The sequence below is a fragment of the Dendropsophus ebraccatus genome, chromosome 5, assembly GCF_027789765.1.
Source record: "Dendropsophus ebraccatus isolate aDenEbr1 chromosome 5, aDenEbr1.pat, whole genome shotgun sequence".
Classification (NCBI taxonomy): Eukaryota; Metazoa; Chordata; class Amphibia; order Anura; family Hylidae; genus Dendropsophus; species Dendropsophus ebraccatus.
In genome coordinates, this window is record NC_091458.1 from 40,325,362 (window position 1) to 40,349,149 (window position 23,788).

The window sequence follows — 23,788 nt, forward strand, 5'->3', positions numbered from 1 at the left end:
TATCACCGCAGCACTCCAAATATATTCAAACAGGTAAATTTATTGCTCCCAAAAGTGCGACGTTTCGCTCATACAATCAGAGCTTTCTCAAGCAGGCCTAAACGAATGAGTGAAACGTCGCACTTTTGGGAGCAATAAATTCACCTGCTTAATATACTTGGAATGCTGCGGTGAGATATATATATTTATTTATATACACACAATACATCTACTTTAAATCTGTATATATCAGTACGACCACTAGTTAAAGATTATCTAGATTATCACCCAATAAAATTGGGGTCTATAGGTTGTCCTAGGCTTCCTCACCAAGCCATTGTTTGTGCTCCTGTAAGAAGCCTTAGAACATGACTGGGGATTCAATAAGCCAAGACAGCAAAGTCCCAGAAAGAGCAGTGACCCACCTGCTTTGCATATCATTCATCCTAGGTTGCTGGTTGCTGCAGTCACTACACTGTATCGGTCACTTTCACTAGTTTGTATAAATTAGTCTCAATGTTTTTACACTTCTTGAGTAACAGAAATTCAGTTGTGCGAGAAGAAAAGATGACATTGTTATAGCAGAGAGCCAGTCATTTTGGATTCTCTTTTTTTCCATTACAGGATGAGAATATTCATGATGTTCTGCAGCTGCTCGTGGCTCTCATGTCGGAACATCCCGCCTCAATGATACCTGCATTTGATCAGAGAAATGGAATACGGTGAGACAAGTGGAAAATCCATTAATTTCTGTTTTCCTTTAACGCACGACATCAGAATAGCCAAATAATCACAGGAATTGTCATATAAGAGTGATTTGTTTATGTGTGAATGTGACCTGTCACCAAGCCAAAAAGCCTGGCTGCTATTCTGGGCAGTGCCCGAGCTCACAGCAAATTCACTGCATATCACTGCACATGTATTCCATTAAAGGGGTGCTCCAGCAAAAATCATCTTCTTTCAAATCAACTGGTTTCAGAAAGTTATATAGATTAGTAGTTTACTTGTATTTAAAAATCTAAAGTCGCTGCCAGTCATGACTAAGTGCTTTAATAGCATCTCAGCGACATGCCCTTTTCCTCGTCAGTCGCTGGAAGCGCATGTGGTGGTCCTGCCCAAACCAGGGCGAGACCCTAAATACTGCAAGAATTACCGTCCCATTTCGCTCATTTACTGTCATCTCAAACTCTACTGCAAAATGCTGGCTACTCGTTTGAATAGCTATATCCCCCAACCTATTTATACCGACCAGGTGGGATTCGTCCCCGGTAGGGAGGCAAGGGACAACACGTTGCAGACTCTCACCCTGATGTCATGGGCTAGCCGTTCGGGACCCCTTTGTGCCCGCTTTCCGTTGATGCGGAAAAAGCTTTCGATTGAGTGCATTGGGGATTCCTGCGGCTGGTCCTGCGGGGAATGGGACTTGGTCCGCTTATAGTGGACAGAATAATGGCATTGTACTCTTGTCCTTCAGCGCGTGTGCGAGCTAATGGTCTGGTATCTAGCTCCATTGAAATTCACAATGGTACACGCCAAGGCTGTCCCTTTTCTCCCATGCTCTATATTCTAACAATGGAACACCTGGCGGTTGCCCTTAGACGTGATCCTACAATCCAGGGTGTCGCGATTGGACGGGACCACCACAAGCTTGCATTATGTGCAGATGATCTCCTGCTTTATCTCTCATCCCCCACCACGTCACATCCTTCTGTCCTGCAGGAGTTTCAACGGTTCGGCGACCTTAGTAATTTTAAGGTCAACTTGACAAAAACCAAGGGGCTTAACATCTCAGTCCTGCAGGTTGTGTTTGATGCGGTCAGGGCTTCCTTTCCTTTCCAGTGGCATACCGATTTCATTGTTTACCTGGGAATAAAACTCCTGCCTGCTCTTAGCTCACTTTTTGATCTGAACTATACCCCTATGCGTAACAGGGTCCTCATGGACATGACTTCTTACTTCCTGAAACCGACCTCATGGTTTGACAGGATGGCCATTATAAGGATGGACATTCTCCCTAAACTACTGTACATTTCTCAAACTATCCTCATAGTAGTCCCTGTTGCCTTCTTCAGGACTCTGTCCGATTACACCCTCCCTCTTGCCCTAGATTCCTTCTGGGGTTCGCCAATCACTGCCTGGCCTCCCCTTCTTTGTTCCACACACGTTATGTGTTTGGGATAAGTGGATTGCCAAACATGGACTATCTGTAGTACCGGGACCGCTTTCCCCGATACTCCAAAACCCATCATTCCAGCCTGGCCTGCAGGCTCGCAGATTTTTCCTATGGGAGAGGTCTGACTCCTCTAGAGTCAGGGACTGCATGACTGGTGACACTATCTCTTCTATGGTGACTCTCCAGGCTCAGTCCCCGGACCGTCTGTTTTCCTGGCTAGAATATGGGCAACTAACCTTGTTCTTGCATGCTCTTTTCCCAAGGGGCACGTACGTCTCTGCACTCACGGACTTTGACGACCTGGTTGTTTCCACCTCTGCTATCTCACATTGTATATCTGTATTGTACCAGATTCTGGTTGGTCTCACAAACCCTGACAGAGCTTCCTTCCTTAACAAGTGGGAACGCGACTTGGATATGTCTTTTGACGGTCAGTCCTTCCAGAAGATCTACGAACTCACCCACAGTGTCTCCATGGCTGCTAAGGCAAAGGAGAAAAATTACAAGATTCTTTCACGGTGGTACTACTGCCCAGTCTCCCTGCATAAAATGTTTCCTGAGGTCTCTGACCGCTGCTGGCGATGTCTCACGAGGCCGGAGATATGTTACACATTTGGTAGGCATGTCCGCCCCCCGCCTGCCTCCTCTCCTCTTTCCTTGTCCTCCTGTTCTCTACTTCAGTCTCTCCTTTTCTTCTCTTTTTCTTCTCTCTTATAACCTGCATGACATTTATTATGCTTTCTATTTTGAATTACATGGCACTGCCGTGTTGGTGGTGTGGAGGTTTAGAACTGCTGGCATTACACTGCTCTTTTTTCTGTTCTTTATATTGTATATTTGAAAAAGTGACGCCTTGCGACTTGCAGGTCGCTATTTACCACTGCTTCTTTGATTATGTATCTGCTGTTTTGCGCTTGGTTGTCAATAAAATCAGATTACACATAAAAATCTAAAGTCTCCCCATGCTTATCAGCTGCTGTATGTCCTGTAGGAAATGTTTTATTTCCAGTCTGACACAGTGCTCTCTGCTGACACCTCTGTCCTAGACAGGAACTGTCCAGAGCAGGAGAGGTTTTCTATGGGGATTTGCTGCTGTTCTGGACAGTTCCAGTCTCGGACAGAGGTGGCAGCAGTGTCACACTAAAAAAAAAAAAAAAAAAAAACATACAGGGCATACAGCAACTGATAAGTATGGGAAGACTTTAGACTTTTAAAATAGAAGTAAACTACAGATCTACATAACTTCCTGAAACCAATTGATTTGGAAGAAAAAGATTTTCGCTGGATAACCCTCTTAACCCTCTGCTTCCTGGCCCCTTTAACCACTGTCTGAGACCATCATCATGACCAGATTGGCCGCATTCAGTTTTCTAGTGCAGGATTTTTTATATGGTCTCCCTGACGCCCCATTTCTTCTTGTATATAAGTTATCTGGACTGAATTCAGGAGTAAGTGTTGATATCAGCAAGTTTTCACTGCATTATAGTAAAGTGCTAATGGGGATTAGAAAGGCCCAGAAGTCCTTGACCAGGTCAGCAATTCCACTGTTGCTTTTTTCCGTCCTGCACAATGAGTTAGTGTGGAATGTGTGGTATGAAGACCTGCCAGGGATAAGGGGGCATATAAGGGCAGCCGTCGCTTTCACGCAGTATATAAAGTCTTTTATCAAGAGTCTGACATGCATCCAGATAAAGGAGTAATCAACTGTATAGATTATACCTGGGGCATAGAGGTCTTTTTGTTTTTCAGTTCACACCCTAAAAATATGTATAAAATGTAAGAAGCAAAATATATATATTTCTGCGCCATATCAGACTTTATTATGTTAAAAAACTGGCATACAAGCCTTAAAGTGACTCTGTACACACAATCTGACCCCTCAAACCACCTTGTACCTTCAGATAGCTGCTTTTAATCAAAGATCTGTCCTGGGGTCCGTTCGGCAGGTGATGCAGTTATTGTGCTAAAAGACAACTTTTAAACTGGCAGCCCTGTGCCCTGCGGGAGTGGGCTAGATTGTGTATGCATTAGGCTGGCACAACCTCTCCGTCCCTCCTCCCCACCCTCCTCATCATTAGGAATGCTCCAGGCAGATTGTCTCCTATTCCCCACCTGTGTCAGCACGGCACATGGGCTGGATCGTTAAGGCACCTGTGCAATGTTCAGCATGGAGAAAATGTTCCAGTGGCATTCCTAATGATGAAGAGGGTGGGGAGGGGTGGTGTAAAGTTAGGGCACAGATACTCCCGTAGGGCACGAGGCTGCCAGTTTAAAAGTTGTTTTTTAGGACAATAACTGCATCACCTGCCGAATGGACCCCAGGACAGATCTTGGATTAAAAGCAGCTATCCGAAGGTACAAGTGGTTTGGGGGGGTCAGATTGTGGGTGTTGACTGAACACACTGATGAAAATACTCCATGTGACCCGAGCCCTGCAATTAAAGGGGTTGTCCAGGATTTAAAAATACAACATCACATCTCTTCTCATGGTGTGTGTTTTTGTATATTTTTTTTCTGCCTAAACTCTTTAAAGCAGCCTGGCTTCAGTTAACCCTGACAATCACGGAGAAGCACCTCCTGTCCATTCATTTTTTCTGCAGTGGCCACTACTTGTGAAATGCAGTATTACATGGCAATAGTTTATAGCAATGAACACATGACTGAAATGTAATACATGAGTAAGGTGGGTTTGCCATAGCAAGAACAGTTTGTTCACTTGTTCTTAGAGGTGGATCCCAAGGGCATGTGAAAAAATGTTCTTTGTTAACAATCTATTCACCCTTTCTTGGCCCTCTTTGGGGCAGTATGCTTTTATGTCACTTATGTACAATATAGAATGACCATGACATTGTATATGTTGATAATTATAACAGATGCAGAGTGCATGTATATATATTTTTTTTTCTTAAAGGAGTCAGGTAGCCACTGGTAAATCTATAAGCTTGTTTATATAGCATATATTGTGCACTGTTAGGCCAAGTTCACACATGGCAAAACAGCAGCTGTTACAGAACGGCCACTGTCTGTGATGTTCACTTGACATCACTTCATTTGAATTGGAATTCAATCCAATTAGCCATGGCACACAATGTAAAGTATGACCGGGAGCCGTACTTTACATTGTGTGCACAGTCTTTTTTTTTTTCGTGTGGCAGCTGTTCACTGACTAGCAGCCGCACAAAATAGACATGTCTGTTTTCTGTGTGGAATCCCGGCCATAGTTTATACACTGTGCATACACTACGGCCGTGGTGTAGTATAATCAGCCGCTGTCATTAATCAACGGCCGTTATTGAAAACTTGCTATATATATAGGCAGATAGTAGGGTTAGGTTGATATATTAGAATACACTGATGTGTTTACTTGTTTAGCTTGGTATTTTGTTGTCTATAGTCTATATTACATGCTCCTAAACTGTGCAGTAATTTTTCACTCTATATAGAGAGATATAAAATGTATACAGAAAGGTATAATAAATAAATAAATATATATATATATATATAGCGCACACACACAGTATATTTAGGATTAGTTTGTTATATTAGAAATAATAATGAATTTACCAGTTTGGAGCGACATATGAAAATAACTTACTATATCCCCGAATCCTAAAGAACTGCAGAAACATGAAAGCTGTAGGGAAAATGAAGCAGAAAGAAGGTGTTATGTAATAAGGGCTGTGAGTGGTGTTACATAATGCAGGTTGTGACAGGTGCTCCATATAAATGAAAGAAAGCTGGCGACGGACCAGCTATAATACAGCCTGTGGTGAGAGTTTCAATGTGAAGTTCTACCTGCTGACTTTAGGGCTGCTTTACACAAGGAGATATGGGGACATTCATCCCTTCTAGGTTCCTTGCCAAAAAACATGATTGGATCCCAGGAAGAATAAACGGAAGCCCGCAGAGATGGCTGATGTTAATAAGCTCATTTATACGGACCCTTCAAGAGTTCAAGACCTTCCATTGGCCTTTTGCTTTTGGGCTTTCATGGGCTTTTTCTTTATTACATGAGAAACAGTTTGAGGACCTTTTTCGTAGAGCTGTGCCTATGGAAAACTTTCTTTTTTTTTTTTGTTTTGTTGTTACTATGCAAAAGTGAAAATAACAAGTTAGTCTGTAATGTTCCAATTGGGCAAGATTTTAAAGGGGTACTCCAGCAAGAATCCTTTTCTTTTAAATCAAGTTGTCAGAAAGGACCAGAGATTTGTTATTTTTTTTCTATTTATAAATCTCAAGCCTTCCAGTACTTATCAGCTGCTTTATATCCTGCAGGAATTGGTATATTCTTTACAGTCTGGAGAGCAGGAGAGGTTTTTTGTGGGGATTTGCTACTGTTTCTGTCACAGACAGAGGTGGCAGCAGAGAGAACTGTGTGATAATTGCAAGAATACACCACTTCCTGCAGGACATACAGCAGCTGACAGGACCTATAGGACTATGCATCCCTATAACTATTAAAAAAAATAAAACAACTTTTGACATGTTTCAGGGACAGATCGTAAGTTTTGATCACTCTCTGGCTGGCTGCAATCTCTATCTGCAGCTACATTATATGTCTATGGGGCAGTGTTCTGCAACTGGACTGAGATCACACCTAGCCGGGAGTAAAACGTACTGCTGTTTGCTTCCCCCAGCTATATCTAGACCTAGATAAGAGTCAGAACACTCAGACCTCAACCAATTAGAGGTGAGTGAAATTTCAGCATGCTCAAGTCCGATCGTTTAGCATTTGATTATTGATGGCTGAAGAAGTTGGATGCAGCCCTAGGCAGTCTAGGAAAACAAGGACACAGCCTATTGCTGTGTTCACACAACGTATATTTTCATAAAATCACGGCCGTTGTACAACAGCCGTGAATATTACGAAAATATACGTTACCTCTTTGTCTATGGGATCCCGGCCGGAGCGTATACACATGGTATAGATGTCAGTTTTCTGCAGCCGTTATTCAGTGAATATCAGCTGCAGAAAACCCTGTCAGTGCACACCGTGGAGGAAGCGGTTCTGGCCGCATGCTCCATTGTGTGCTGTGGGGAGTTCTGATGCGGGCGCGTACGGGTGCTTTTGCATCAGAACACTACGGCCGAAAAGATCATCCAGCCGGTACTGTAGCACCGTCTGGTATGATCTTTTCAGAGACCGTCCGTTCTGTGACCCGGCTGGGTCATGGAACGGCCGGTCTCTTACAGCATGTGAACATAGCCTATGGCTGTATCCATGTTTTCCAGGACTCCCTAGGGCTGCATCCAACTTCTTCAGGGAACGGTATTCAGATGCCAAACAATCAGACTCACTTCTGTTACTTTAAAAGAAGACAAAATCTTGATATCAGGAGCAATGCGGTAAGCTACAATCTGATAGAAAAGACACCCTGGTAATAAAAGTGAAGTTAGCAGCTGTGACCATGTCTCCCAATGTAGGTTGTAGGATATCAGTGCGTGCGTCTGAAGACCTACGTGGCAGTGCCAGGTCCTCATGACCTTGGACAATGAAGCTTTTTCTCTAATTCAGACTTGCTGAAATGCTGACTGTAATCTGGGGCACAATAGGGCTCTGTCTGTTTGATTCCTGTAGGACAGAGTCACGATTGTTGTGCCGGTACCGGAGAACAGCGCTGGGTTGTTGACGATTATTTCTTGTAGTGGATCAAGATAATTATTTGTTGGAGGAATTTTGCTGCTTACTATAACCCCATTCTTAGGATCCTGCGGGAAGCAATCTAAATATACAAACAATACATGTTAGGATCTCGCTGTATACACACACAGAAGGATTTGCATATATTATAACATATTTAGGAAGTTTAGTATAATTACGTGAACCCGTTCTTCTCCAAGTCACTGTCATCCTGTTATTCTTGGAACTTTTGTTGTTGTCTTCCAGTTTACATAATAATTTTTTTTTTTTTTTATAAACCAAGGTTGCTTAAAGGGGTTATCCAGGGTGGGGGCACTTTTTTGGGGGGGACTGGGGAGGAGGTGGCTGAAATAAAAGACGTCCACTTACCTCCCCGGTTCCAGCGGCGGGTCCCGCATCACGGCTCTCCGTTGCCCAGTTCCCGGCCATTTCCGGGTGTCTGACGCCGCCCGAGACGCTACGTCTCAGGGCCGCTCAGCCACTCATTGAAGGAGGCGGGATCCGAGCGGACTTCAAACGGATCCCGCCTCTTTCACTGAGTGGCTGAGCGGCCCGGAGACGTAGCGTAGCGGAAGTGGCCGGGCACCGGAGCGCCATGATGCGGGACCCGCCGCTGGAACCAGGGAGGTAAGTGCACGTCTTTTATTTCAGCCACCTCCTCCCTGGTCCCCCAAAAAAGTGCCCCCACGCTGGAGCACCCCTTTAAGGTGGATATACTCATTGAATAGTATAGTAATATAAATAGTAGGTTGTTGGTTAAAAGGAATGTATTGCCTAAATTGAAAAAAATATATTTATGATTCAAGCCTGATACTAGGTTAGCTGTGCTCTGCTGAATGACAACTCAATGGTTGTGTGTCAGATAACAGTCATTTATATTGGGGATAAGGACCCCACACTGAACCTTTGCTTCGTTCCTGGGAGTCTATGCGATGATCCATGAATTTTTGATCTGTATGGGCACTTTTAGTTTTACCAGGAGGGAGATGGGTTACCTGTTTTTTGTACTTAAATTAGTAGTAGAATATGCTTTTTGTTCTGACCGGAACATATTGCATTTATTTTAAGGCTGGGTTCACACACAGTATATTTCAGTCAGTATTGTGGTCCTCATATTGCAACCAAAACCAGGAGTGCATTGAAAACACGGAAAGGCTCTGTTCACACAATGTTGAAATTGAGTGGATGGCCGCCATTTAACAGAAAATATTTGCTGTTATTTAAAAATTTGATGTTGTATTGAAATAATTCCTTTCCGTGTTTTCAATCCACTCCTGGTTGAGGTTGCAACTGGTTGAGGTTGACTGAAATATACTGTGTGTGAACCCAGCCTAAGGCTATGTTCACACTACATATATGTCAGGCCGCATATTTTCGCGGCCGGACATATACGTGTTAAACTCCGGCCGGGAATTTACGCAAGTTGCGGCCGGCTACGTGTAGGGCGCGAACTTACGCCCGTAGTCTACTTACGCTTCCCGAGCGCCCTACACAGCGATCTGACAGCGGTCTTTTACTTGGAAATCTTCGCCTAGCCCCGTACACCCCACAGAACCTTTTGGATCGGCAAAGAAAAGTGGAAAAATGAAGAAATTACCACTACGTACAGGACCGCATGTAACGCTACGGGCGTAAGTTACGGCATTTTCGTCCTCAAACAATGGTCTGGTTCATTTTTTACGGCGCTGTGTACGATCCGGGCGTAAGTTCGTGCGTAGTGTGAACTGTGCAGCCGTACATTGTATACTTTCCATTGTACGCAAACTACGTAAGTCTCCGGCCGCTTATTCACGGAACGCGCTACGTCCGGAGACTTACGTAGTGTGAACATAGCCTAATACTGTATAATTAGAAAATACATACCACATAGGTTTTGGTCTTATAAAGGACCTTCCATACATGTGTTTAAATTAATTTTAGTACCATGTTTATAATTTATAAAAAAAAATAAAGGGAATTATAATTGCTAACACATCTATCTAATTAGTTATATTCCCCAAGAAATATAGACCCAGCCCTATACAAAGGGAATGATAACACACAGTTTTGAAATATGCTCAAAAAAACAAAACACAAAGAACAAAAACTGATCATCTTTGTCTGTGCCGGGAGCTAAGTATTTTGTAACGAATGGGCCATACTAACCAGCAATGCCACAACGCCCCCAACCCCTCCCCCGCATACCCTCCACTGTGTATCAGTTCTACTGTCTAGAACTTTGTTCTAGTTTTATTTTCTTTTTGTAATATAAATAATTTTTACCTGATTATTGGGACAGCCATTTTTCAGTATCTACCATAACAGCAGTTCAGAGACAAAATGATCTGTTGACTTCTGTGGGGCAATGGTGCGGGCATGCTCTGTGACCTGTGCTGGGAGCGGTGGATTGGTGGATTTTGTATTATTTATATATAGTTGTTACCTTTTTATTCTAATCCTGTCTGATGACAACAAGATGACTGCCAATAACAGAACATGACTAGACACACCAACTGTTGTAAGGCTTATTAGTCAATATGAAACCTTCAAGATTTTAATATCCAAAGTAACAGGAGAAAGAAAACTAATTTACAGAAAAAATTTCTGTGATTTTGACACTTGGTATTTTTTGTTATAATTAATATAGATTTATGTCTTTCCTCAGGGTCATTTATAAGCTACTTGCCTCTAAAAGTGAAAGTATCCGAGTTCAGGCACTAAAGGTCCTTGGATATTTTCTGAAGCACCTAGGCCACAAGTAAGTGCCGCAGAGTCTCCCCCCGTACCATGTCATGCATAGTGGGTTATATAGTATAGTGCTATATTTCTGTATTGCCTCCTCCTGACTGCGGGTTGTGTTGTGCTGATTCCTCCAGTCTTACCTGTATTGTTATCTAGATTCATCCCTTCTCTCCGCTTCAGCTTATTTTCGGTAAACACTATACTACTTAACAATGAGAATTTGTGGATTGCTTACACTTAATGATGCTTTTTATTTTTTTCAGAAGGAAAGTGGAAATCATGCACACTCACAGTCTCTTCACATTGCTGGGAGAGAGACTGATGCTGCATACTAATACGGTGACAGTGACGACATACAATACGCTGTATGAGGTGGGATATGTCTACTATCTTAAATGTTAATCCTGTACATTAATGTTGTGATCTATCATACCTAACAGGTTGGTCAGGTAGCTGACGATTCTTGGTGGGTGGTCAGGTTATGCCAGATGTCCATGTACATCATTTACAGGTCCTATTATGATTAGTGGTTAGACAGATGATTCTCACTGGATGATGGACAATTGCTTTGGTCTTCCCACCTCCTGTTTTTTTCTCCACCTTCTGGTACTGCACCCTCTCTCTTTCTGCAGGGCAAAAATGTATTTTGTTTGAGGAGGCCAAGGCTTTCAGCCTTTAAATAATCCAGTTATTAGATGGAGGGGATGGGGGCTACTACATTCAGGCAGTCCTCTGAGGGCCGGGGGGGAGATATCACTCCAGTTACCAGAGTGCTGGATCCCATTCTAATTGCCGTTTGTAGTCCAGATCAGAACTAATAGTAGTAGTCCTCTGCATTATGTGCATGAGCCCATATATTCATGAGAAGCACCAAACTCCACCCACCAGCTGCTGATTTGCAGTTATCTATCCACGCTGTAGACAAGCTGTCAACTGTCAATCATAAGCTGTAGGGCGGGGGGAGGGGTGTGGCAAGAATCCTATTCTCCTGCATATCAGGAGAACAGCTGAACAGTAATACACAATCTGCCATTTAAGGCGGCATAAACCTAGTGACGGATTCCCTTTAAGGGTGCTATCAACCAACTGTTTTATTGCAGCCTTCTGTTGGTTATACTCAGCTGTACACTTGCAGCAATACTTTGCACGAAGTAGACCTAGTTGTTGCAAACAATTTTTGGTCTGGTTGTGTGATATACTGTCCTGCATGTACAGCAGACTTCAAAAGACCACAACATCACGCCACAGTATTACTGCTTTTGCCTATATGCCTGCTAAATGACAAATCCATGGTTGTGCGTCATCATGCAGTCATTTCTATTACTTTGTTGGAGGACGAGGACAACAAATTGAGCTTTCTTCTTCTTCCCTGGGGTCTGTGCAGTGATCCCTATCTTCTTCAGTACCGTGTTGTGTACATTTAACTATTTGTCAATAAAAGTCAGGTCAATACCTTCATCCTACTTGGACGTGCCATTCCATCCTCTCATCAAAGCAGTGACATTTCTACATGGCTGTACTTGTGAATCATCATGACTTGTTACCTACATATCACTCAAAAAAAAGAATTCGGAAGAGCTTCCCTCCCTTTAATCCCCCGGGCGGGAATGCCTATTCTGGTACTTTGTAATTTCACAATACAAGTGTATGGGATAATTGCTGTTGATTAGATGGCGGTGTTAACTGAACTTGTGCATTGTCTAAACAGTGTACATATAGATTGCTTTATCTGAGCTAAATGGAGGATTCGTCATTTGTTATCCACAGGGATAAAAGAACGTGGAGCTCATTGATGTGTTCTGTAACAGTGGGACACAATATTATGAGAGGTTTTACCACATCTATGAATTGGCCATTATCCCACATCTTTTGTTCGCTGTCACCCTTTGTTTGGTTGTCTGCACCTCTGGATACATACACTGCAGGTATCTGCTGCAGATGTTTAGAGTTTGCCTCTTCCGTGGCGTCGTTGCTTAAGAGCAGTGGCACCAATGGTTTATCTTTATGTCCTGTTTGTGCTTTGTTTATATCACCGGGCAATCTCATTATCTTTTTTCCTTATGTTATGCAAATACTTTATGATCCATTATCTAGCACTGTAATGTAATTGCATAGAGGAAGCAGTCCTGGGCTGTGTGACTGATCTTGTGATGTTTATTAATCTTGTTATCTAGTGGGTGAGGCAGGGGGTATGCATAGGCTTTCAGTAGCTCAACTATTTACTTTCCTTTTTAGCATTTTTATTAATGCTTTGTATTTTATGGTGCATGAAATCATTTCTAAAAAATTTTGCTTAGTTTCTGTTCTACCGCCTCCATAATAATGCTTTTATTTGTAAAGCGCCAACTAATCCCACAGCACTTTACATAGTTTGCCAAGTTTGGTTCTTGTCCCCATTAGGGCTCACAATCTAAATTGACCTTTCTGTATGTTTTGGGTGTGGGAGGAAACCGGAGTACTCAGAGGAAACCCACGCAAATACGGAGAGAACATGCAAACTCTTTGCATTTGTTACCCTTGATGGCTGCAAAGCTATAGAGCCAAGCACTGAGCCACCGTGCTGCTATAGTTGGCTATAGGTGCTCTGCTTTCTCTCTACACTTTTTTATACATTCCATATGATTCCTCCCATCGCCTACCTTCTTTGTGTTCTCCCTACTATTTACAACAAGTTTGAGTTGCCCTCCTAGGATTCTCTCCCTTCTGTCTATTCTTTTAGATGTTGTTACCCCTTACCCCTTTGTGTTGCTTTCTCAAATATTGAAAGAGCAGAAAGTCTAGCTTACAGATTTATCTTCTTTCTCTGTGTAACAGCTAAGGGGTAGGAAAGTTTTGTAGGGAGGAATCATGTGCGGCATTTTGGTAAATTTTTGGCACAGTGTGTCACATTTAGGCCATGCCACTTTCCCAAAAAGTGATGACAAATACCACATCCCTTTTTTCAGACAAGGCGTGTAAATCTGCCCCCACTATACATGTATTTATAAGATGAAAGTTTGGTCGTTCATGACTCATAGGCTGAATTTATAGCATTTAAAGTGAACCAGAGTTTGTATTTTGGACCCCCCCCCAGTCCCTACTCTATCAGAAAACTAATAATAAAAATAAGATATCCCACAATGTTGGTGCTAGTTTAGGTGACTAAATATGAACCCATCTGAGGACCGTTCTATCTCTTGTTGGGCTTTTAGTTTCAAACAGAGATGAAAAACTCTGCACAGCTTCATACTACCCCTCTAGGTAGGGTCATCTAGAACTAGGCCTTCGCTCTTTATTGAGTTATAGGGCTGTGAAACCTAGAAACTTCAGCATGAACCCTCGTAATTCCACTAAAATTGTGCACAACTATGATCCTTCCGAAAGAGTGTGATTGAATATAAGTGTAGACAGTCCGTGTCCTTAAAAGTTCAGGTTACAGTATTATCTAATACATTTCAAAGATCAGTCTGGGAACATCTGAAGATGAGTAGACATAGTACACATAACCGTATACAAACACTCTGGGAATTGTGCAGAGTCTTCTGACATTTGTATGTTTGGACCATTTAGGACCCGTCAATATAATAGCAGTAGGGGATCAGGCTGGGGTCTTGTAACTTTTAAGCTAACCTGAGCCCTTAAAAAAAAAATAAAAAATAAACAGTTTTGCTGCTGACAAAACCCTTGAAAGTTAACAAGCTGTATTTTAATATGAAGCAGGAACATTTTGCTCACTGTTAGGAGTTATGTACTCTCTATTATAGACAGTACATGGATAGATCTACCGAGTCTGAACACAATTTTATGGCTATTCCAGAGTATCATGTGACAGCATTTCTTCATCATGCTGCTTCCCACTTTGAATGCTTATGGCAGTCACGCTACTTCTCCTGACTATATAAAAATATTCAGCTATTCTTGGAATTTCCCCAGGATTGTATTCTTCCTCCCTCTCTGCTCTCTTTAGCACAGGCCTCTATTTTATAGATGGATCACAGATCACTAATGTGCTCCTAAAAGCTCCCGTAGTGCAGCTTGCATGATTACATTTGATATTGGGTTAGTCAAATGCTTAGAAACCAGTCTGACTGAGAACAGATATGTCTGTAACAATTATAAAGTATATGACAGGAGGAGAAATTGGTGACATTAATCTCAATAATTACATCCATAGCAGTTAAGCTTCCTCAGCCCTGATGAAGCCGGACAGCCAGAGAGTTCTTTGCTGGCTTCGGTGCCTCCCTGCTTATCCAACTCCTTGTCTTTTCTTATAACTGGACAAGAATACGGAGCCGCTTGGAATTCTCTCATATTAGTTTACTAGTATTCCCCATTCTGTTTTTCGTGTCCCAAAATGCCTCAAGCTACAGTATATAATAGTGTTTTCTTCCAATTATACTTGCTAAGAAATTGTGCCCATAAATCAGTGTGCCAAGTAGAAGCCTTTGCCACATAGTAGCCAAATGTGAAAGTACACAATAATTGTGCCAGCACCAGTCAGTTTCCCTATTACTTGGATAGGCAGCGGAACATAATTTACTAATAGAGTTTGTGAGGCTGAAAAAAACCCCAAAACAAATGTCCATCTAGTTCAGCCTATTATCCCGCAGCGTTGATCCAGAGAAACTCATGAGGCAGAAGCCAATTTTCCTCACATTAGAGAAGAAAATCCTTCCGGACTTGATCTCTCTATCAGCAATAATTTTTTAAACTTAGTATTGAGTTCACCATGACCACTTCCCCTGACAGAGAATTCCATAGTATCACTACTCTTACAGTAAAGAATCCTCTTCTATGTTTGTTTAGAAATCTACTTTTCCCTAGACTAGAGTTGAGCTAAATTTACTGTAAGATTTGGTGAACCACAAAATGGTTTTGTGTATTTTAGTCATCCTATTCCATTTATTAGTCAGGTTACCCATCACTGAACCCCCTTAAACTCTACTAGGTCTTTTTGTACATTGGTGCCATTTCTACACATTTCTACACAACCTGTGCGTTTATGCCCCTTTTGATGTACCCCTTATTTGCCTTGGCAGCAGCTGACTGACACTGGTAGCTGCTACTGGCTTTGTGGCTATTTACCTGTTGTTTTGGTCTCACTAGTGATGAGTGAATCTGCCGATTTACGAATCTGTCAGTTTACTCATTGCTACTATATACATTTTCCATTTACTTTGAAGGGCCCTGTTTTCAAAAGACATCAGTATACAGGGGTAGAACTGAAATATAGCATTGGTTAGGGTATCTATCCTCCATATTTAACCAGAATAGGAGCTCCAACATCATAGCAGGCCATACAAATAAGATTGTTCGGTCAGAATCAGCCCAGTATGTCTGACTGGGATTTAGGGGAAAAAATGATGTAAAATAACAAAATGGGTGTAATGGGTTGAATGACCAGGCTTTATCTGCTGACTATGCCATACACATATATTCTCTTCCCTGCTTCATGTTCAGAAATTGTTCATGTACAATTATTATGCAATGATTGGACGATATTGTCACAATCGACCATCTGATACTAAATTTTATCTTCTTCATTGACTTTCCTAAGGCCTTATTTGCAGCCTTAAATGAGAACCAAGAGAAATAAACTTTTCCCAGACCGTGTCATGGACTGGGCCAAAGGCAAAATCCTTGTGGTTTACTGCAGCATTAGGGCTAGTCATAGGCCAATTTCTCATCTGTAGAAGTTAAAGGAGTACTCTGCTGAATTTTTTTCTTTCAAATCAACTAGTGTAAGAAAGTAATATAGATTTGTAAATGTATTCTATTTTAAAATATCAAGTCTTCCCCTACTTATCAGCTGCTGTATATCCTACAGGAAGTGGAGTACTCTTTTCAGTCTGACATGGTGCTTTCTGCTGTCACTGAAACTGTTCAAAGCGGATATATCCCCATAGAAAAGAATATCCCCATAGAAAAGAATATCCCCATAGAAAAGAATATCCCCATAAAAAAGCCTCTACTGCTCTGGATAGTTCCTGTTCTTGACTGAGGTGGCAGCAGAGAGCAATGGAAAGAATACACCACTTGCTGCAGGGCATACAGCAGCTGATAAATACTTGAAAGACTTGTAAATTACAAATCTATATAAATTTCTGACACCAGTTGATTTGAAAGAATTTTTTTTTTTTACTGGAGTTTCCCTTTAATTTTAACCTGTGTATATACAAAGCTAGATTCTGATTGTAGTGAGGGGATTAATTCTCAGGAAGCAGTCCCGGCATTGCAGAGATGTATTTGCTGTAAGGTTAAATGTGACACTTCTAAGCGCCCGTGTAATTCTGTACTCCCTGTCTTCAGCTATTTGTTAAGAAAGTGGCTCTCTGCGCAGCATTTATGCAATGTGATGCACATGACCTTTAAAATTTCACAAGTTTCCCCCCCCCTCTTCTCTCAGGCATACGTGTTAGGAAATTAGCGGCAGCATTTAATGCCGTCTTCATTCAGTGTCAGATTCCTTACAGTGGATAAGCCAGTGCTTACTTTTGCCCTTACTAAGTGGTGTTGATTAAAACTTGTGAAGACAGCTTCTCCTATCTGCTGTGTCTAATCTCTCTGAGCGGTGTCGAAGGCCAACATAAATTTTGGGATTGCAAGTAATAATTTGCAAATGGTTCAAGCTTTAATGTTTGCTGTACTGACCAGATACCCCTCGCATGCAGTGACAAGGCAGCTTTGTGGGTTATGTTCCATCATTGCCTGCCCCTGACCACTATTAAGTGGGGGAGCACTGGTCTCACAGACCAAGGCAGCAGCTTTATTTTATTTATTTATTTATAAATATATTTATCAAAAAAAAAAAAAAAAATATATATATATATATATATATATATATATATATATATATTATAAAAATCAGCAAGATCAGTGCTCGTTTGCATTGCTTTTAGGGGGCACGATTAATTGTGCTGCTGGGCCGCACTAACAATCACTGTATTGTTTGTGTGGTCATTTAAATATATTGCTGTTGACCACACATCCCAATAGCAATACATTTTAGTGCAACACAAAAGATGTGACGAGCCGAGGATCTGCATTTTCCCGCATCTTAGCTAATCGCTGACACTTTTACACAGGCCAATGATCATCAGCGTTTCTAGCATTTCTCCTTAACTGTAATCGGCCCATGTAAAAGGGGATTTAGGGTGCCCATGTCCATTTATTAGCTGTCAGATAGAAACTTGTTCATCTGACAGCTATTCCCCCATTGGAATTAATGTACGATTAGCCTCCTGTCTGTTTGGGCAACAATAAAGGAAGCTGATTTTGCCTAATCTTGGAGTGTGTGTGTGTGTGTGTGTGTGTGTGTATATATATATAATATTATATGTGTATGTGTAAACTGGAGAGGTCCCATACTTGATTTTAAGATGCCAAACGAAGAAGGAAAATATGTCAAAAGGATTCCCCTAAAAGGACCAGCTATAGTGTTGATCTAAGGAAGGAGACTATAGCTATATTACTCTCCAGATCTGCATAAAATACATAAAAATCATACACATGAATCCTAGTATTGACGACGTTTTATTGTATTGGCTATTTTTAGTAATTCTTTTGGTATACTTTATTTTCTCTAAATTGCATCCTCTTGTCTCATCTCATGGCTGTGCTATAGTCATGTCCTAAAGGCAACCAAGGGACTAATAAAGGACCGCATATAGAGCCTAATGATGCCAAGCAGCCCTCACCACTTTCTTTTGTCCAGTGTCAAACACAATCTGGAATATAACTTGTTTTACTCTCTGCTTCCACCTACCACCGCTACGATCAAGATCTCCTGGGTCACACATTTATCTAGCGGTACTTGTATCATTGCTCACGACTGAAATTGTGACAAATGGAACGTGTCTTCAGCATTGTAGATTGCCTACTCCACCATTAGAGGAAAAAAAAGAGTTCCTGGGATACTCATAATAGAAATAGCAGTAGGAAAGAAAAGAGGACTCTGAAAAGCATTGAGTTATTTCATGCATTTTATATGTGTGCTAGTGGTACTGGTAAGATATAATAATGCAGCTGTAATATAGAAACTCAGTGTGTTACAACCTTCAGCTAAATTAATGTTATTGTCTATTGTATGAGCTTCTTATACAAACTTAAGTATAATAACCGGATGTAATGCTTATGTTCCCCGCAGATACTGACGGAACAGGTTTGCACTCAAGTTGTTCACAAGCCTCATCCAGAACCAGATTCTACTGTGAAAATTCAAAATCCAAGTAAGAAGCACTGGATATTCCCATCATGCCGTGTCCCAGACATGACCTCATTGTACTCAAACCACTCACCATGTATTAGTTTGGTCTGGTAGAAAGTGACCATGTTGTAATTGAATTCTCTGTCATTTCCTACCATTTGCTTTAGATTGTTTGTCTCTCTGTCTGTTTGACTATCTATCTAATTATTTTGTACATTTTTAAGGAGGCAGCTGCATTGGCTGAGCTTTTGTTCTGTTAACAGCAGTTAAAAAGATACTGTACAGCAACCCCTTAGATATAGGTAACAATACACTGGAAGAAACTTAGTCATTTCTATAGAAGAGTTTTCTAGGCATGCTCTGTGACCTTTGACCCGGTCACCTGTGAACTGTGACCATCACCTATTGTAGATTGTGTGATCCCATCTTATGTATATACCGATGTCACCTGACCTGTTTCAGGTCAACGCTCGCTTCCACCTGGTTCCCGGACAACGATCAGTCGACATCGTGCATGCTGGCTGATCGTTGCCTTTTAACAGAATAGGGCTCTTACTCTAATAAGTATTATGCAATTCGTATCAGTCAAAGCTCCCCCACCCTGTGTTTATCACCACAAAGCTCCCATCAGAGTAGTATTTGTGGTTGCTGAGGCTTGTGGAGTGTAGGAGGTGATATAAGATCCAATATGGAGGTCATCTCGGCCCATATAGCCACATGGTGGAGGAGATTTATCAAACATGGTGTAAAGTGAAACTGGCTCAGTTGCCCCTAGCAACCAGATTCCACCTTTCATTTTCCAAAGAGTCTGTGAGGAATGAAAGGTGGAATCTGATTGGTTGCTAGGGGCAGCTGGGCCAGTTTCACTTTACACCATGTTTGATGAATCTCCCCCATGTTGTTTACTCTGTAAATATTTATAGCAAGGAGATGAATAGGTTAAAAGTTCGGACAATCTGTGGTGTTTTCAAATAATTCTGTGTCCTTCCTTGAGAGTGTATATAAGTGTAACTGTGTGATTTTCTGTTTAGTGATTTTAAAGGTAGTCGCAACACTGCTTAAAAACTCCACTCCAAGTTCTGACCTGATGGAAGTAAGACGCCTGTTCCTATCCGACATGATAAAGCTTTTCAGCAACAGTCGTGAGAATCGGAGGTGGGTCTACTTTGTAAATATCTTTATTCCAGTGTTGTCCTGTTTGTTATGTCTAGAAATGAACGCAACTCTGACATGATCGAATCAGATTTTTCAGCATTCAACTTCTTCAGCTACCAGTAATCAAATACTGAACGATGGGATTCGAGTATGCTTGATCTGCATTCATCTGTAGTTTTATGGCTGAGGATAGCTATAAGCCGTTTCGTGCAGTTTACTTAAGGCAATGGGCACCATTTTACAGATGTTTCTTGTATTGTTGATTTGTTTCCTGGATGCTAAATGAAGGAACTTTATAAATAGTCTTCATTAGAAATTTTCCACCATTTAGCTGTCACTCCAAAAGATGAGAGAAACCTATTGGACAGGCTTTGGGGAAATCAGCTGGTGAGGGCAAAGGGTTATACACAGGCTAAGATTTTAGACAAGGGGGAAATAATTCTTTGAGGACAGCTTACACAGGCTGGAGAAAAAGAGGAGAGCAGGAGTACAAGTATAGATAGAAATAGAGCAGAAACAGCAAACTGTGAAAGGCTGTAAAGGGCAAACAAAGCTAAATTTTAATAAAGATTTATAAATAAATTATTTTTGCACCATAATATGTGAAATCAAGAAAAACAATGGTTTTCAAACGTGTCCAAAGCCTTTAACTAAAATACAATTGCAATATTCTTCTTATGTTTGTCCTAAATACTTGTATTCCCCATAAAGAAACAATTCAGGAGCATTTTAACTAAACTCTGTGATTTGCCATTCCTACAAATGTATGAATATATTGTCAATCAGTTGTTATCATACCTCCTGTCAATAGGTGTGTTCCTACAAGGCTTTGCCACTGTGGTGAATGTATATACAAACACGTATGTATATAGAAACAGGGATGGTTTCCAGGAGGAATGACGCACTGCAGATATCTAATAAGAGACACTCTCAAATTTCTACTATAAAGTGTGCCAGAAGATCAGACGGCTTCTGGGCCCTAATCCAGAAACTTATAACAGTGCCCCCCATTTATTACATGCCAGTTACAGTACTGGTATTCTCTTATGAGGCACAGGTTCATCATACCCTCTCAGAGATCAGAGTCTACACCCCTATTGTTGTACCCTTGAATTGTTTTCTCATTACACAGTTTTATTGGGGGATGCACAGTGGCACATTGCCAGCCTTGACATATAAGGGACCCTTTTACTAAGAACTAGGTCTTTCCTGTGTCTTTTCTGTCCGACACCACTTTTTCTTTTAAACCATGGCCTCTGTAAAGTGAAATAGAATTGTTACATGCAGGAATTGCCCTCAACAGACACAGAAATCGATGCCACAGCGGTCTGCAGTAATGGCCTTCTATTTACCACTGTGATCAGTGTTCATCTTAAAGCATGAGAACAAAATATTGTGTGACGTTAGGGCTGCATTGCTTAAATTGCTTTGTTCCAGCATACCCTTACAGAGATCCTGAACTCAACTGTTGTCTTAAAAGATCTACATGCAGAATAGTGGGTAAAGATTTTGGCGTGTAAAAATCACCAGTGGATTGAAGGTGCCCTTCACAGCAGTATTGGGGGGGGGGGAGGGGGGAATAAGTAGGGAACCCTTATTGCAGAGTAGTGTCACCAGTGACTCAACCCTTAATATCAGACATATTTATAGGTTATGTATAGGAATGACTAGGCAAAATATGTTGAAATAGCTAAAACACAGTATGTTCACCTCTTTATTCTAGGTGCCTCCTGCAGTGCTCAGTGTGGCAGGACTGGATGTTTTCTCTCGGATACATTAACCCCAAAAACTCTGAGGAGCAGAAAATCACAGAGATGGTTTACAACATATTTAGGATACTGCTATATCATGCCATCAAATACGAGTGGGGAGGCTGGAGAGTCTGGGTGGACACTCTGTCCATCGCTCATTCCAAGGTACGTTGTCTTGAGAAGTCTGCCGAATGCTTCTTGAGCCCTGTGCTCTTTTACATATTCATTTGGTGCCACCTTGTGGACTCTGAGTTCAGCCGTTCATGTCTATGTGCAGTGTTATGAGAACGGCCTGACTCTTAGGCTGTCTCCAAATCTTTTCTCTATCGGACAGAGTCTGAAAGAGTGTCTTTTATTTTCTTTTTCTTTACCACAATAGAAAGCGTAGCGGACTGCAGTATTCCATACATAGGGATCCAACAAAATACATATATATTAAAGTTGTTATATTTACGTGGTAGTTTAGGTCTTAACAGTAGCATACGGTATAAGAGGCATTCCTCCAAAATAATATAAAGATTAAAAATAAATAAAAGAGCCTTTTTCTTTTAACTAGTCCTTAATTAATATTATAAAGTTTCCCTTACTCCTGAGCTTAGACAAACATGGACATGAGCATTAATATAGTTCACGTATGGTCTTATGTAGTACATCAGTAAAATGAGTAAATATCTATTGGTCCGAAATGAATAAGCGTATGTGTAGCTAAATATCATTGATATGTATGTTTTTTTTGTTTTTTGTTTATTTTGGGGGGGGGGGGAGGGGTTACATGTTTTTTATGATTTGTAGTCCTCTTGGTTGGAACACTAGGATTGATCGAGTAGGAGTGGGTGAGAACTGTAGGAACACAAGGGAGCTTAGGTTGCGGACAGATCCTGATGGCATAAAAGAAAATACACAGAAACTTCCCCAGAATTGTGCAAAATTTTCATCAGACACTATCAATCTGCATCTTTTGACTGCACTACCCATCTAGAAGATAGTTTTTCAATGCACTGGCCACTTCTGGGTCTTTGGAATAATAGCAAGTAGATCCAAAAAGTAGCTTGAATTGGTTTTGATACTACAAAGTATAACAATAATAAGTAGTATGTCTCCACAGGACCGAATGTCAGTTTAAACTATACCTTAAAAATAAAGTTTATGTTAGTGTAGTTTACAGGTTTTAGAAGGTTATGTTGTGGCCTATTTAGTATCCTAAGTATAGATAAGTGTCTGCCAAATCCACTGACCTTACCAGGACCGGTCCACCCTCTAATGTCTTTTGGAGCCTCCCAAATCTCCCCTGACAGATTTTGAGGGAAAGAAGGATTGGGCATGTTAAAAAGGTCAATCATTTTCTTCTCAGGTGTATCTGGCAGCGGCTTACCTCTCCTCTGTCCAATCAGAACACATGAAGGCTTGTTTGGCTGATCTGAGCATTTGTGTATATAGGGGAATTGGCAGAGATATTGCCATTTAAATCTGCCCTTGCTTTAGTTTTCTTTTTAGGTTTTATAACTATATGTATTGCAATAAAACCTTTTTGCTGGATTTTTATTTTTTTTTTAAACTTATTTTTTATTAAAAATATTTTTTTCCACGTAACAATGAAGCACAGCTAGGACGCTTCACACGTCCGCCAACAATATAGGAGACAAGTGATAGAGTAAACAAATACAATGGAAATTTACATATAGCATCTCTATTATGCTAGAAACATAACAGTAACGTTAAACATAAAATTCATACATAAACCTTGATGGTAAGTCATTTCCCAGCCAAGTACGAATATAAAGATAGAAAAATAACAGCACTAAAATAGGCTAAATCGTCAGTATCCTATACGTTGAGCTCCATTCATGACAACTATCTATATACCAGAGCTCAGTTTAATCTACGGAGGAAGGATTGTTAGGGGCAAACACAGCATAGTACGAGTTGAGTTCCATTTTTCCCCAAATTTGCCTGCGGCTGAGGATGACCCAACTCTGTTCCCTATTGCCTTTTTGCTGTATTCTAACTTGCCTAGGATACCACTGCATACATGATCATGTCATCAGTATGATGTGAGGGACTACAAGCATGACACCGTAACTAGCAAGAATGATGTGTATCTCTGTACTGATAGTTGTGGTATAGGGTGTGCTTGTGTGTATCCTTATATTTTTGTGTTTGTCTATGTATACATGTGCTTCTGT

At 41.1% G+C, this 23,788-nt stretch overlaps 1 protein-coding gene across 7 annotated transcripts in view; it reads left to right on the forward strand.

Annotated features, from left to right (window-relative positions):
* Positions 1–23,788, forward strand: part of NBEA (neurobeachin) — a 453,563-nt gene that overhangs the window by 158,383 nt on the left and 271,392 nt on the right. For 6 of the 7 annotated variants that reach the window (XM_069969916.1, XM_069969921.1, XM_069969920.1 and 3 more), the window contains exons 16-21: positions 604–701; positions 10,438–10,530; positions 10,778–10,886; positions 18,640–18,721; positions 19,731–19,854; positions 21,578–21,770. In XM_069969916.1, coding sequence (XP_069826017.1) covers positions 604–701; positions 10,438–10,530; positions 10,778–10,886; positions 18,640–18,721; positions 19,731–19,854; positions 21,578–21,770 — 699 coding nt within the window. The remainder of the gene's footprint in view (positions 1–603; positions 702–10,437; positions 10,531–10,777; positions 10,887–18,639; positions 18,722–19,730; positions 19,855–21,577; positions 21,771–23,788) is intronic. The other variant, XM_069969917.1, reaches the window with a different exon arrangement.